The sequence below is a fragment of the Oncorhynchus masou genome, chromosome 22 (genome assembly GCF_036934945.1).
Source record: "Oncorhynchus masou masou isolate Uvic2021 chromosome 22, UVic_Omas_1.1, whole genome shotgun sequence".
Classification (NCBI taxonomy): Eukaryota; Metazoa; Chordata; class Actinopteri; order Salmoniformes; family Salmonidae; genus Oncorhynchus; species Oncorhynchus masou.
The window spans coordinates 9,568,760-9,586,230 of NC_088233.1; the positions used below are offsets into that span (position 1 = coordinate 9,568,760).

The 17,471-nt window shown below is 44.6% G+C and overlaps 1 protein-coding gene across 7 annotated transcripts in view; it reads right to left on the reverse strand.

The window, feature by feature from the left end:
- The window catches only part of LOC135508977 (CUGBP Elav-like family member 2), a 59,166-nt gene extending 55,697 nt beyond the window's left edge, over positions 1 to 3,469 (reverse strand). For 3 of the 7 annotated variants that reach the window (XR_010450880.1, XR_010450879.1, XM_064929232.1), the window contains exon 1: positions 3,157 to 3,469. Coding sequence is in view for 1 of the 7 variants with exons in the window: in XM_064929232.1 (XP_064785304.1) it covers positions 3,157 to 3,278 (122 nt within the window). In the remaining 6 variants the exon portion in view is untranslated. The remainder of the gene's footprint in view (positions 1 to 3,156) is intronic. The other 4 variants (XR_010450876.1, XR_010450877.1, XR_010450875.1 and 1 more) reach the window with 3 other exon arrangements.
- Between the last annotated feature and the right edge of the window lie 14,002 nt (positions 3,470 to 17,471).

Genomic DNA, 17,471 nt, shown 5'->3' on the forward strand with positions numbered 1-17,471 from the left:
AATACATCCACAGCTGCACCTCCAATTGACTGAAAGCCATAACCAGCCTTTCAAAGCATTTTATGGCTAAAATGTGAGTGCTATAGCGCGATAGTCATTTAGGCAGGTTACCTTGGCGTTCTTGGGCACAAGGACTATGGTGGTCTGCTTGAAACATGTTGGTATTACAGACTGGGTCAGGGAGAAGTTGAAAATGTCAGTGAAGACACTTGCCAGCTGGTCAGCGCATGTCCTGGTAATCCATCTTGGCCTGCGGCCTTGTGAATGTTTACATTGTTGCCCAGAACAGCTGGTACTCTTATGAATGGTTCAGTGTTGCTTGCCTCGAAGCGTGCAGAGAAGCAATTTAGCTCGTCTGGTAGGCTCGTTTCATTGTGCAGCTCGCGGCTGGGTTTCCCTTTGTAATCTGTGATAGTTTGCAAGCCCTACCACATCCGCCGATCGTCAGAGCCGGGGGTAGTACGATTCAATCTTAGTCCTGTATTAACGTTTTGACTGTTGGTTGGCTCATCGGAGGTTATAGCGGGATTTCTTATAAGCATCCGGATTAGTGTCCCTTTCCTTGAAAGTGGCAGGTCTAGCCTTTAGCGCAGCCTTTAGTTGCCTGTAAACCATGACTTCTGTTTGGGATATGTACATATGGTCACTGTGGGGACAACATCATTGATGTACTTATTAATGTGATGTGATGTGGTAAACTCCTCAATGTTATCTGATGAATCTCTGAACATATTCCAGTCTGTGCTAGCAAAACAGTCCTGTAGCTTAGCATCCACTTCATTGGACCACTTCCGTATTGAACGTGATTTAAAGGTGATCTTGAGTTTTTTCGCCTCTAATTGCACAGGTGACATGCTGGTAAAAAATGAGGTAAAACGGATTTTAGTTTCCCTGCAATAAAATCACTTGCCACTTGGAGCGCCGCCTCTGGATGTACATTTTCTTGTTTGCTTGTGGCCCTTTACAACTTGTTGAGTGCGGTCTTAGTGTCACCATCAGTTTAAGGTGGTAAATAGACAGCTGTGAAAAATATAGATAACTCTCTTGGTAAATAGTATCGTTTGCAGCTTATCATAAGGTATTCTAACTCAGGTTAGCAAAACCTCGAGACTTCCTTAAAGGGATACTTTGGGATTTTGGTAATGAGGTCATTTATCTACTTCCCCAGAGTCAGATGAACTCATGGATACCATTTTATGTCTCTGTGTCCAGTATGAAGGAAGTTAGAGGTAGCTTCGCAAGCCAATGCTAAGTAGCGTTAGCTCAATGACTGGAAGTCTATGGGTATCTATATGCAGAAACCCATAGACTTCCAGTCATCGGGCTAACACTGATTAGCATTGGCTCATGAAACGAGCTCTAAATTCCTTCATAGTGGACACCGAGAATTGTGACTAATAATATTAGATCTCCAAAAATCTCATTAAGAAAAGAAGATTACATTTCAACAGTAGTCTCGTGGAATCCGACGAGTTAGTCTGAATATTGCAACGGTTAAGAGAGTTGAGCCAGTAACCAAAAGGTCACTGCTTCATTCCCTGAACCGACTTGGTTAAAAAAATCTGTCGATGTGCCCTTGAGCAAGGCACTGAAACTCTAATTGCTCCTGTAAATCGTTCTGGATAAGAGCGTCTGCTAAATGACTACAATGTACTAAATATAGTCAAGTCTGACATGGGAGATCTGCTGGGTAGCCTACAGTAGGCTAAATTGTGGGCATAAAGGGAACATATTGTGCAGAGATATTAAAATAAATACTGTTTTATTGTTGCAACGGAAGTATGTTGCCGCCTCTCTCAGTGCCAGCCTCCCGTGTGTAATCCATCAGATGATCACTATGATAATCCTATTGTAATCCCTACACATTCCATGCCATCCTTGTTTACATCTTTTCTATTGTATCCCTCTGTAATGTGGGACGAGCCGGACTATTCCTAGCCCCTACAGATCAATTCATCCAGCATTTGATTTGCACCTCTTCTAAACCAATGGTGAAGCGTGTCAAGTGAAAATAGGCCAACTGCACACAGCGACCCAAATGGGTTATGTCACGTCTGTTTGTATATGTCGCCATAAACGTACTGTCTGCCTGCCTGCCTGCCTGACTGCCTGCCTGCCTGCCTGCCTGCCTGCCTGCCAGCCTGCCTGCCTGACTGCCTGCCTGACTGCCTGCATGACTGACATACTTTGTCTTAGCTCTGAAAGCATTTGCAGAATGGCAAACAACTGAAGCTGGCGCTCTCAAAATGGAGAAGGAGAGGATATGAGTATGACTCAATGTTGTAATCTAATGAAAATAAAATAAATGCACAGGCGTCGTAGCCTGGCTGTAACGTTGGTTAACACAAACCTTATCTTACTGGCTTATGCAAATTCCTTATTGGCTAATGTAAATTGTCCCGTGCCTTGCAGAAGATAGCTCAGAGCTTATGTTGATTTTGACTAGAGGCGTTAGAGACCGGATGGATGGAACTTGTTCTCAGAAACTATGCCCTGTACTTTCCTGTGGCCTCTCTGTCATTTTCAGGAGGTAGAATTCTGTTTGCGTCACCGACAGCGTGACAGACAGAGCCCCATTTCTTCAGTTTTTAACTGTGAATGAGAGTCGCACCTTCGACCCATTTATTTTATTTTCATTTCTGGGTGACCGTTGACCTTCAGAAGGGACATACTTTAATTTAGATGCTGTTAATACATTGGTATTGAATACACAATTCTTTGGTTTTTAAATCAGATAATATAATGTTGTTGTTTTTTTTTTACACAATTGATTTGATAACTTCAATCAATAGGACTAATAGGTGCGTCCTGCTCAGGTCTGTCTGTTTCTTAAAGATGATGGAGGGGGTGGATTTTCGGGCAGGGGGGGGGTGGATTTTCTCCCAGATCACAAGTTAGATTGTCTCTTTTTCTTTCAGTGAAAAACATACACATCATAAATCTACCCGAACCCACCATGGAATGGGAAAGAATACTGCAAACAATGAATCCATCCTATAACAATAGCCATTATCCATCACCACAGGAACAAAGAAGCATTACAATCACTGACTATAGCTCCAACCACAACTACAACAAAAGCCAGCCAGTTTAGATCTGATTCCGTCTGAACGAACTAGGGGCCAACCCAACATCCAACCAACCCGACGGACGTACCTCAGAGATCCTAGGTCCTCATTCCTGACGGAGACACCAGTGGTGGAGGCAGAGGGGGGACAGCGCATGCTGTTAACATACAAGCTCTGCACCAGGGCGAGATCCGACGAGTGTTCCAACATCGCACGGTGCTCTTCCAGGAAAAAAAATCCAACTTATTGTGTGTGTTTAAATGGCCACTTCTCTTCTTCTCACTCTTTCTCCCTCTCTCCGGGTAGCCTATTTCTCTCTCTCTCTCTCTCTCTCTCTCTCTCTCTCTCTCTCTCTGTGTGTCTCTCTCTCTGTGTGTCTCTCTCTCTCTCTGTGTCTCTCGCTCTCTCTGTGTCTCTCTCTCTCTCTCTGTGTCTCTCGCTCTCTCTGTGTCTCTCTCTCTCTCTGTGTGTCTCTCTCTCTCTCTCTCTCTCTGTGTGTCTCTCTCTCTCTGTGTGTGTGTCTCTCTCTCTCTCTCTCTCTCTCTCTCTCTCTCTCTCTCTCTCTCTCTCTCTCTCTCTGTGTCTCTCTCCAGCCCCCCCACCCCCTCTATTTCTCTCCTCCTCTGGTTTAGTGCAGTAGAGCACCCCCTTCGCTGACGGGCGTAGCTGAAATAATCCTTTTTGACAGCTCATCGTGGGCTAATGCATTGTGCCGCCCGCGGCAGCCTGGTTCGCAGGCTGCGGCCACAGTAGCACTCTTCCACTAATTGACACCCGTATTAGGAAGAGTCCAGGAAATTGGACAGGGTTGTTTTGTTCCTACTGTCACACTGGGCACACTGGGATACATGGGGCAAAGAAGGGGAAACTTCTGAATAATTTGCCCATGGATCCTTGGATCTGTTTTTCACTCAGGTCCTGGGGTTCAGGTTGTTGTGACACAATCCCTGTTTCATGTTTTGCATGTATATTGAATGATGCCTGGATACAGGAGAAATACAGTATAAATGTAGTTCAAACCCAGGTCAAATGTAAGTCAAACCCAGGTGTTGTTGAGATGAAGCACATACATGGAGCTAGGCCCCAGGTGCAGGTGTTTCCAACAGGGGAATCAATACAAAAAGAGTAGCACCACACTCTTTTATAACACACAAAGGAATTTTTATGTCTTTATTATCTGTCAAACTTCAAATGTTGACATATTCAATTTTCAAACTACAATTTTCAAACTCCTAACTACTAACTATGCAATTAAATGCGGGGCTTTTGCACAAGATTTAAGCTGTGAAAACACCAAATATTTAACACTGGTAAATATTTATTGGGGCCCGGCTCCTATCTAAAACCCATCTCCAATCCAGTCATACCATCACTTCCTGAATAATCTCCTGTCTGACCGGAGGGGATGTGCATATGTCACATTCTCCAGATTCCCTCGACTGATGGATGATAAGCCACAGAAGGAGAAGAGAGAGAGAGGGGTACAGAGAGAGAGAGAGGAGAGACACGGAGAGTGTGATAGAGACATTGAGAGAATGGGGAGAGAGAGAGAGAGGGGGGGTACAGAGAGAGAGGGGAGAGACACAGAGAGTGTGATAGAGACATTCAGAGAATGGGGAGAGAGAGAGTGTCATTATTACACTAGAGTAGAGATGTGGGGGAAGGATAGCGTGCTGCCTATACCGTATATGTTTAGTCAGTAAGCCAACAATGTGGCGAGCATGAGTACCTTTTAATAAAGGAAACATTATGCTTGTCTCCTCACTCTCAGATGGCATTTTGTTTGCCATGTCTGTCAGGCCGCACGTTGAGCCTGACCTGAACAGAAATCTCTGTAATACATTTGCTAGATGAAATACTGTATGTCCCCATGGTGTGCATCCTAAATGGACTCTATTCCCATAGGGCTCCGGCCAAACGTAGTGCACTATGAAGGGAATATGGTGCCTTTTGGGACACAACCGGGATCATATCCCATTGACAGTGTAGCATATTAGCTGTTTGACCATCAGATGTGCTTGTTTCTTCATCTTCTTCTTCTTCAAAAAAAAAACCTGTAACGTCTACTGTAACGTGCGTTCAGTTGGCATGACAACGCGAGTTAGAGAAGTTGGCTATTAGCACACACACACCAACACAATATGTTACTCAAACAGGTACCAGAACTAAAATATTTACATAGTGTTGTCCCAGACCCTGAAGCCATTGGCCATCACCCAACTGACAACAGGAAGTGACACATGAAGAGGCATACCCTAGTTTCAAATGATTTGTTTAATTTAGTTACTCGTTTCTCATCCGCCATCATATTTATCAAAGTGAAGAGTATGGCAGGCAAGAAGTTCATTTCCTGCTGATGTATGTATGTAGTTTCAAATTACAACTCTATTTCCTTAGTTTGCATAGCAACTCATCGTTGCTCATCCACCTATACACGACATTGTTAAAAAATATTATGACTATGAAATCATATTAGTTCCTGTTGATGCGTTTAGCTCCTCCTTTCATTCCAGGTACGTGATGGAACAACCTAGTGCTTTCGCCTAACCACAACATGAAGATGACATTTTGAATGAGATTTGCTCTGTGATATCCTTCTCTGACTCTGAGAGCCCAGGAGAAAATAAATCTAGGCCTCCGACCCCCATAGGTCTCTCTCTCTCTGTCTCTCTCTCTCTCTGTGTCTCTCTCTCTCTCTTTGTGTCTGTCTGTCTCTCTCTCTCTCTCTCTCTCTCTCTGTGTCTCTCTCTCTCTCTCTCTGTGTCTCTCTCTCTCTGTCTGTCTCTGTCTCTCTCTCTCTCTCTGTCTCTCTCTCTCTCTCTCTCTGTGTCTCTCTCTCTCTCTTTCTCTCTCTCTGTGTGTGTGTCTCTCCCTGTCTCTCTCTCTGTCTCTCTCTCTCTCTCTCTCTCTCTCTCTGTGTCTCTCTCTCTCTCTGTGTCTCTCTCTCTGTCTCTGTCTCTCTCTCTCTCTGTGTGTGTCTCTCTCTGTCTCTCTGTGTGTGTGTGTGTGTGTGTGTCTCTCTCTCATTAAGTAGGAAAGGGATTTAAATGCAGTGCATGTGGATGTGTGTGTTTGTGCAGTGTGTGTGCGTGCGTGCAATGTGCGTGTGCGCAGTGTGTGTGCACTTCATGCAGGCTGTGCGGGTATCATAGGGATAAGACTGACATGATGAAGGGGATCCTCTCTTCCTCTCTTCCTCTGATCTGAGCATAAATCCCTTCTGTTTCAGCCCTACTCTTACAGTCTTAGTTTCCACATAAATCATTTAACGCTTATGTGGAAATACTAGCGAGTCTTTGTGATGTGTTGATGCTGTCTGTCTGCCTGTCTCCCTACCTGTGACTCTGTCTGTGCTAGGGGCAATTGCACATTCATATTCTGCACATCTACCATTCCAGTGTTTAATTGCTATATTGTAATTATTTCGCCACCATTGCCTATTTATTGCCTTACCTCCATTATCCTACCTCATCTGCACACTGTATATAGACTTTTTCTACTGTATTATTGACTGTATGTTTGTTTTACTCCATGTGTAACTCTTTGTTGTTGTATGTGTCGAACTGCTTTGCTTTATCTTGGCCAGGTCGCAGTTGTAAATGAGAACTTGTTCTCAACTAGCCTACCTGGTTAAATAAAGGTGAACTAAAGAAAATATATTTTAAAAACGTTTGAAGCAGAGAGCTAAAGTTCCTGGATTCCTGGCCTGCACTAAGTTAACTTTCATTAGTATTTCCTGAAATACCTCTGATCCAAATGTTACATACTAACATTGTAGTATCTATAGTCTGATCCAAGTGTCACGTTCAACAGAAGTCTTGATTCTAATTCAAGGGATTTTGAAAGTAAAGCCGTGTCTATTACAGAAACAGTGAAATTGTATAATTCAGGGAATAACATCAATTATAAAGGTTACACTTTTTTCAGAAGGTCAATATAATCTGAAAGGAAAGTCAACCACATTCGTTAGTCAACCACCACATCCATTAGTCAACCTCATCCGTTAGTCAACCACCACATCTGTTAGTCAACCTCATCCGTTAGTCAACCACCTCATCAGTTAGTCAACCACCACATCCGTTAGTCAACCACCACATCCGTTAGTCAACCTCATCCGTTAGTCAACCACCACATCTGTTAGTCAACCTCATCCGTTAGTCAACCACCTCATCAGTTAGTCAACCACCACATCCGTTAGTCAACCACCACATCCGTTAGTCAACCACCTCATCCGTTAGTCAAGCACATCCGTTAGTCAACCACCACATCTGTTAGTCAACCTCATCCGTTAGTCAACCACCACATCCGTTAGTCAACCACCACATCCGTTAGTCAACCAACACATCCGTTAGTCAACCACCACATCCGTTAGTCAACCAACACATCCGTTAGTCAACCACCTCATCCGTTAGTCAAGCACATCCGTTAGTCAACCACCACATCTGTTAGTCAACCTCATCCGTTAGTCAACCACCTCATCAGTTAGTCAACCACCACATCCGTTAGTCAACCACCACATCCGTTAGTCAACCACCTCATCCGTTAGTCAAGCACATCCGTTAGTCAACCACCACATCTGTTAGTCAACCTCATCCGTTAGTCAACCACCACATCCGTTAGTCAACCACCACATCCGTTAGTCAACCAACACATCCGTTAGTCAACCACCACATCCGTTAGTCAACCAACACATCCGTTAGTCAACCACCACATCCGTTAGTCAACCACCACATCCGTTAGTCAACCACCACATCCGTTAGTCAACCTCATCTGTTAGTCAACCACCACATCCGTTAGTCAACCACCACATCCGTTAGTCAACCACCACATCCGTTAGTCAACAACCACATCCGTTAGTCAACCACCTCATCAGTTAGTCAACCACCACATCCGTTAGTCAACCTCATCCTTTAGTCAACCTCATCTGTTAGTCAACCACCTCATCAGTTAGTCAACCACCACATCCGTTAGTCAACCTCATCCGTTAGTCAACCATCACAGCCGTTAGTCATCATCCGTTAGTCAACCACCTCACCCGTTAGTCATCATCCGTTAGTCAACCACCACATCCATTAGTCAACCTCGTCCGTTAGTCAAGCACATCCGTTAGTCAACCACCACATCCGTTAGTCAATCACCACATCCGTTAGTCAACCACCACATCTGTTAGTCAAGCACATCCGTTAGTCAACCTCATCCGTTAGTCAACCTCATCCGTTAGTCAACCACCACATCCGTTAGTCAACCTTATCCGTTAGTCAACCTTATCCGTTAGTCAAGCACATCCATTAGTCAACCACATCCGTTAGCCAACCACCACATCCGTTAGTCAACCTCATCCATTAGTCAACCTCATCCGTTAGTCAAGCACATCCGTTAGTCAACCTCATCCGTTAGTCAACCACCTCTTCTGTTAGTCAACCACCACATCCGTTAGTCAACCACCACATCCGTTAGTCAACCTCATCCGTTAGTCAACCACATCCGTTAGTCAACCACCACATCCGTTAGTCAACCACCACATCCGTTAGTCAACCACCTCATCCGTTAGTCAACCACCTCATCCGTTAGTCAACCACCACATCCGTTAGTCAACCACCTCATCCGTTAGTCAACCACATCATCAGTTAGTCAACCACCACATCCGTTAGTCACCCACCTCATCCGTTAGTCAACCACCTCATCAGTTAGTCAACCACCACATCCGTTAGTCAACCACCTCATCCGTTAGTCAACCACCACATCCGTTAGTCAACCACTTCATCCGTTAGTCAACCACCACATCCGTTAGTCAACCGCATCCGTTGGTCATCATCCATTAGTCAACCACCACATCCGTTAGTCAACCACCTCATCCGTTAGTCAACCACCTCATCCGTTAGTCAACCACCTCATCCGTTAGTCAACCACCTCATCCGTTAGTCAACCACCTCATCCGTTAGTCAACCACCTCATCCGTTAGTCAACCACCTCATCCGTTAGTCAACCACCTCATCCGTTAGTCAACCACCTCATCAGTTAGTCAACCACCTCATCAGTTAGTCAACCACCTCATCCGTTAGTCATCATCCGTTAGTCAACCACCACATCCGTTAGTCAACCACCACATCCGTTAGTCAACCACCACATCCGTTAGTCAACCACCACATCCGTTAGTCAACCACCACATCCATTAGTCAACCACCACATCCGTTAGTCAACCGCATCCGTTGGTCATCATCCGTTAGTCAACCACCTCATCCGTTAGTCAACCACCTCATCAGTTAGTCAATCACCACATCCGTTAGTCAACCACCTCATCCGTTAGTCAACCACCACATCCGCTAGTCAACCACCTCATCCGTTAGTCAACCACCTCATCAGTTAGTCAATCACCACATCCATTAGTCAACCACCTCATCCGTTAGTCAACCACCACATCCGCTAGTCAACCACATCCGTAGTACGACTGTGTTAAGCTACTGAAAGACATGTTTCAGTCTCTCTCTCCCCTCTCTTTCTCTCTCACTCTTTCTCGCAATTCAATTTAAGGGTTTTTTTTGGCATGAGGGAAACATGTGTTAACATTGCCAAAGCAAGTGAAATAGATAATAAAGAAATGAGGAAATAAGCAATAAAAAATGTACAGTAAACATTACACTCACAGAAGTTCCAAAATAATAAAGACATTTCAAATGTCATATTATGTCTATATACAGTGTTGTAACGATGTGCAAATAGGGAAAATAAATAAGCATAAAATGTGTAGTATTTATGATGGTGTTTGTTCTTCACTGGTCGCCCTTTTATTGTGGCAACAGGTCACAAATCTTGCACACTGTGGTATTTCACCCAATAGATATGGGAGTTTATCAAAATGTGATTTATTTTTGAATTCTTTGTGAATCTGTGTAATCTGAGGGAAATATGTGTCTCTAATAGGTCATACATTTGGCAGGTTAGGATGTGCAGCTCAATTTCCACTCATGTTGTGAGCAGTGTACACATAGCCAGTCTTCTCTTGAGAGCCAGGTCTGCATTTCTCAATAGCAAGGATATGCTCACTGAGTCTGTACATAGTCAAAGCTTTCCTTAATTTTGGGTCAGTTACAGTTACACTGTGTACTCTCTGTTTAGGGCCAAATAACATTCTTGTTTGCTCAGTTTTTTTGTTAATTCTTTCCAATGTGTCAAGTAATTTTCTTTTTGTTTTCTCGTTATTTGGTTGGGTCTAATTGTGTTGCTGTCCTGGGGCTCTGTGGGGTCTGTTTGTGTTTCTGAACAGAGCCCCAAGAACAGCTTGCTTAAAGGACTCTTCTCCAGGTTCATCTCGCTGTAGGTAATGGCTTTGTTATAGGTTTGGGAATCGCTTCCTTTTAGATGGTTGTAGAATTTAACGGCTCTTTTCTGGATTTTGATCATTTGTGGGTATCGGCCTAATTCTGCTCTGCATTCATTATTTGGTGTTTTACATTGTACACAGAGGATATTTTTTGCAGAATTCTGCATGCAGTGTCCCATTTTGTGAAATCTCAGACCTCACAACAATAAAGGGCAATGGGTTCTGTAACTGATTCAAGTATTTTTAGCCACATCCTAATTGGTATGTCAAATTTGATATTCCTTTTGATGGCATAGGCCTTTCATGCCTTGTCTCTCAGATCGTTCACAGCTTTGTGGAAGTTACCTGTGACGCTGATGTTTAGGCCGAGGTATGTATAGTTTTTTTGTGTCCAGGGCAACGGTGTCTAGATGGAATTTGTATTTATGGTCCTGGCAACTGGACCTTTTTTGGAACACCATTATTTTGGTGTTACTGAGATTTACTGTCAGGGCCCAGGTCTGACAGAATCTGTGCATAAGATCTAGGTGCTGCTGTAGGCCCTCCTTGGTTGGTGACAGAAGTACCAGATCATCAGCAAACAGTAGACATTTGACTTCAGATTCTAGTAGGGGGAGGCCGGATGCTGCAGACTGTTCTAGTGCCCCTTTCCCTTTCTATTAGTGGATGCGCTTTCACATGGGTCTGATTGTGAAAACAGATTCTGAAACTTCTGTCAGTCTGTGTCTTGTTATCCATTATTTTGTAGAAATGAAAGCTCCATCCGTAGGTATTGGTTCAGGGTATTGGTCGTTTCTGGCCAGTGACTATGTCTATGAGAACTTCCAGTCCAGGCCCTGTGATGACCAGCTTTAATTGGGTCATCGAAACACCCTCAGATAAACAATTTAGGATGTCAACAAGACCCGGCAACAGATGACCCGGCAACAGATGACCCGGCAACAAGACCAGGCAACAAGACCCGGCAACAAGCTGTGAATGTATGAGACTTGACACCCAACAGTATGTTGACGGGGTGGGGGACGACGACGACGACATCTTAACTACCCAACACCATAAGATGCGTTTGGCTAAGATGATCAACAGGACTAGACAGTCATGGTATTCACGAGAGGTGACATGCATTCCTATAACCTTGTTTCTCCTGACGTCAACATCTCCCTGTAGGTCTCACACATCTCCAATATATCTCCCTGTAGGTCTCACACATCTCCATGTAGGTCTCACACATCTCCAATATAGCTCCCTGTAGGTCTCACACATCTCCCTGTAGGTCTCACACATCTCCAATATATCTCCCTGTAGGTCTCACACATCTCCAATACATCTCCCTGTAGGTCTCACACATCTCCAATACATCTCCTAAGGTCTCACACATCTCCAATACATCTCCCTGTAGGTCTCACACATCTCCAATACATCTCCTAAGGTCTCACACATCTCCAATACATCTCCCTGTAGGTCTCACACATCTCCAATATATCTCCCTGTAGGTCTCACACATCTCCAATACATCTCCCTGTAGGTCTCACACATCTCCAATACATCTCCTAAGGTCTCACACATCTCCAATACATCTCCCTGTAGGTCTCACACATCTCCAATACATCTCCCTGTAGGTCTCACACATCTCCAATACATCTCCCTGTAGGTCTCACACATCTCCAATACATCTCCCTGTAGGTCTCACACATCTCCAATACATCTCCCTGTAGGTCTCACACATCTCCAATACATCTCCCTGTAGATCTCACACATCTCCAATACATCTCCCTGTAGGTCTCACACATCTCCAATACATCTCCCTGTAGGTCTCACACATCTCCAATACATCTCCCTGTAGGTCTCACACATCTCCAATACATCTCCCTGTAGGTCTCACACATCTCCAATACATCTCCCTGTAGGTCTCACACATCTCCAATACATCTCCCTGTAGGTCTCACACATCTCCAATATATCTCCCTGTAGGTCTCACACATCTCCAATACATCTCCCTGTAGGTCTCACACATCTCCCTGTAGGTCTCACACATCTCCAATACATCTCCCTGTAGGTCTCACACATCTCCAATACATCTCCCTGTAGGTCTCACACATCTCCAATACATCTCCCTGTAGGTCTCACACATCTCCAATACATCTCCTAAGGTCTCACACATCTCCAATACATCTCCCTGTAGGTCTCACACATCTCCAATATATCTCCCTGTAGGTCTCACACATCTCCAATACATCTCCCTGTAGGTCTCACACATCTCCAATACATCTCCTAAGGTCTCACACATCTCCAATACATCTCCCTGTAGGTCTCACACATCTCCAATACATCTCCCTGTAGGTCTCACACATCTCCAATACATCTCCCTGTAGGTCTCACACATCTCCAATACATCTCCCTGTAGGTCTCACACATCTCCAATACATCTCCCTGTAGGTCTCACACATCTCCAATACATCTCCCTGTAGATCTCACACATCTCCAATACATCTCCCTGTAGGTCTCACACATCTCCAATACATCTCCCTGTAGGTCTCACACATCTCCAATACATCTCCCTGTAGGTCTCACACATCTCCAATACATCTCCCTGTAGGTCTCACACATCTCCAATACATCTCCCTGTAGGTCTCACACATCTCCAATATATCTCCCTGTAGGTCTCACACATCTCCAATACATCTCCCTGTAGGTCTCACACATCTCCCTGTAGGTCTCACACATCTCCAATACATCTCCCTGTAGGTCTCACACATCTCCAATACATCTCCCTGTAGGTCTCACACATCTCCAATACATCTCCCTGTAGGTCTCACACATCTCCAATACATCTCCCTGTAGGTCTCACACATCTCCAATATATCTCCCGGTAGGTCAAACACATCTCCAATACATCTCCCTGTAGGTCTCACACATCTAGAATACATCTCCCTGTAGGTCTCACACATCTCCAATACATCTCCCTGTAGGTCTCACATCTCCCTGTAGGTCTCACACATCTCCAATATATCTCCCTGTAGGTCTCACACATCTCCCTGTAGGTCTCACACATTTCCAATACATCTCCCTGTAGGTCTCACACATCTCCAATATATCTCCCTGTAGGTCTCACACATCTCCATGTAGGTCTCACACATCTCCAATATAGCTCCCTGTAGGTCTCACACATCTCCCTGTAGGTCTCACACATCTCCAATATATCTCCCTGTAGGTCTCACACATCTCCAATACATCTCCCTGTAGGTCTCACACATCTCCAATACATCTCCTAAGGTCTCACACATCTCCAATACATCTCCCTGTAGGTCTCACACATCTCCAATACATCTCCTAAGGTCTCACACATCTCCAATACATCTCCCTGTAGGTCTCACACATCTCCAATATATCTCCCTGTAGGTCTCACACATCTCCAATACATCTCCCTGTAGGTCTCACACATCTCCAATACATCTCCTAAGGTCTCACACATCTCCAATACATCTCCCTGTAGGTCTCACACATCTCCAATACATCTCCCTGTAGGTCTCACACATCTCCAATACATCTCCCTGTAGGTCTCACACATCTCCAATACATCTCCCTGTAGGTCTCACACATCTCCAATACATCTCCCTGTAGGTCTCACACATCTCCAATACATCTCCCTGTAGGTCTCACACATCTCCAATACATCTCCCTGTAGGTCTCACACATCTCCAATACATCTCACTGTAGGTCTCACACATCTCCAATACATCTCCCTGTAGGTCTCACACATCTCCAATACATCTCCCTGTAGGTCTCACACATCTCCCTGTAGGTCTCACACATCTCCAATACATCTCCCTGTAGGTCTCACACATCTCCAATACATCTCCCTGTAGGTCTCACACATCTCCAATACATCTCCCTGTAGGTCTCACACATCTCCAATACATCTCCCTGTAGGTCTCACACATCTCCAATACATCTCACTGTAGGTCTCACACATCTCCAATACATCTCCCTGTAGGTCTCACACATCTCCAATACATCTCCCTGTAGGTCTCACACATCTCCCTGTAGGTCTCACACATCTCCAATACATCTCCCTGTAGGTCTCACACATCTCCAATACATCTCCCTGTAGGTCTCACACATCTCCAATACATCTCCCTGTAGGTCTCACACATCTCCAATACATCTCCTAAGGTCTCACACATCTCCAATACATCTCCTAAGGTCTCACACATCTCCAATATATCTCCCGGTAGGTCAAACACATCTCCAATACATCTCCCTGTAGGTCTCACACATCTAGAATACATCTCCCTGTAGGTCTCACACATCTCCAATACATCTCCCTGTAGGTCTCACATCTCCCTGTAGGTCTCACACATCTCCAATATATCTCCCTGTAGGTCTCACACATCTCCCTGTAGGTCTCACACATTTCCAATACATCTCCCTGTAGGTCTCACACATCTCCAATATATCTCCCTGTAGGTCTCACACATCTCCATGTAGGTCTCACACATCTCCAATATAGCTCCCTGTAGGTCTCACACATCTCCCTGTAGGTCTCACACATCTCCAATATATCTCCCTGTAGGTCTCACACATCTCCAATACATCTCCCTGTAGGTCTCACACATCTCCAATACATCTCCTAAGGTCTCACACATCTCCAATACATCTCCCTGTAGGTCTCACACATCTCCAATACATCTCCTAAGGTCTCACACATCTCCAATACATCTCCCTGTAGGTCTCACACATCTCCAATATATCTCCCTGTAGGTCTCACACATCTCCAATACATCTCCCTGTAGGTCTCACACATCTCCAATACATCTCCTAAGGTCTCACACATCTCCAATACATCTCCCTGTAGGTCTCACACATCTCCAATACATCTCCCTGTAGGTCTCACACATCTCCAATACATCTCCCTGTAGGTCTCACACATCTCCAATATATCTCCCGGTAGGTCAAACACATCTCCAATACATCTCCCTGTAGGTCTCACACATCTAGAATACATCTCCCTGTAGGTCTCACACATCTCCAATACATCTCCCTGTAGGTCTCACATCTCCCTGTAGGTCTCACACATCTCCAATACATCTCCCTGTAGGTCTCACACATCTCCAATATATCTCCCTGTAGGTCTCACACATCTCCAATACATCTCCCTGTAGGTCTCACACATCTCCCTGTAGGTCTCACACATTTCCAATACATCTCCCTGTAGGTCTCACACATCTCCAATATATCTCCCTGTAGGTCTCACACATCTCCAATACATCTCCTAAGGTCTCACACATCTCCAATACATCTCCCTGTAGGTCTCACACATCTCCAATATATCTCCCTGTAGGTCTCACACATCTCCAGTACATCTCCCTGTAGGTCTCACACATCTCCAATACATCTCCCTGTAGGTCTCACACATCTCCAATATATCTCCCTGTAGGTCTCACACATCTCCCTGTAGGTCTCACACATCTGCAATATATCTCCCAGTAGGTCTCACACATCTCCAATACATCTCCCTGTAGGTCTCACACATCTCCAATATATCTCCCTGTAGGTCTCACACATCTCCAATACATCTCCCTGTAGGTCTCACACATCTCCAATACATCTCCTAAGGTCTCACACATCTCCAATATATCTCCATGTAGGTCTCACACATCTCCCTGTAGGTCTCACACATCTCCAATATATCTCCCTGTAGGTCTCACACATCTCCAATATATCTCCCTGTAGGTCTCACACATCTCCCTGTAGGTCTCACACATCTCCAATATATCTCCCTGTAGGTCTCACACATCTCCAATATATCTCCCTGTAGATCTCACACATCTCCCTGTAGGTCTCACACATCTCCCTATAGGTCTCACACATCTCCAATACATCTCCCTGTAGGTCTCACACATCTCCAATACATCTCCCTGTAGGTCTCACACATCTCCAATACATCTCCCTGTAGGTCTCACACATCTCCAATATATCTCCCTGTAGGTCTCACACATCTCCCTGTAGGTCTCACACATCTCCAATATATCTCCCTGTAGGTCTCACACATCTCCAATATATCTCCCTGTAGATCTCACACATCTCCCTGTAGGTCTCACACATCTCCCTATAGGTCTCACACATCTCCAATACATCTCCCTGTAGGTCTCACACATCTCCAATACATCTCCCTGTAGGTCTCACACATCTCCAATATATCTCCCTGTAGGTCTCACACATCTCCAATACATCTCCCTGTAGGTCTCACACATCTCCAATACATCTCCCTGTAGGTCTCACACATCTCCAATATATCTCCCTGTAGGTCTCACATGTCACATGGGAGAGGAAACGGTTTGCTTGTAAGAAAGGATATGCTCAACATTGATATGACTCTTACATTAGCAGGGAAGAGCTTGTAAAAAGTCCAGTTCAATTTCAAATGCCAAACTTGTTTACATCACTTACTCTCTGTCTCTCTCTCCCTCTGTTTACACTTTCTGTCACAGTGACTTGACTTAAACCCTGCACACACTGTATAATGCTTCCTGGCTTTTTATAAGCACATCTGAGCATACCACACTTTCTATAAAGAAAGGCATTTGAGGGAAATGTTTACACATTCAATGATCTATGTATTGTTCATTGAATGCATGGTGTTGTATGATGAAGCTGGCAGAGAGCCGCCATTAAAACACGTTTTTAGTTATCTGTACAAAGCACAGAGCTTATCTTGCAAGAGAACACTTTTCACTTCTCTTTTTCCAAGGTCCTGTTTCACTTCCTCTCAGACTTCTTCACATCAGAAGACTGTCTCTTACCCATCGAGGGCCAGCTGTGGCGCACACACACACACACACACACACACACACACACACACACACACACACACACACACACACACACACACACACACACACACACACACACACACTTTCACTCTTTATCTCATAACACTCTCTATACGCCATTACATTTTTAGCACTCACCTACACTATCCACCCACCCACCCAGCCACCACCCATACAACACAACACAGCCCAAGCATGACAGTATAGTGCATCAGTTCTGCTTTCTGCCTGGCCAAATATTTCAATTTA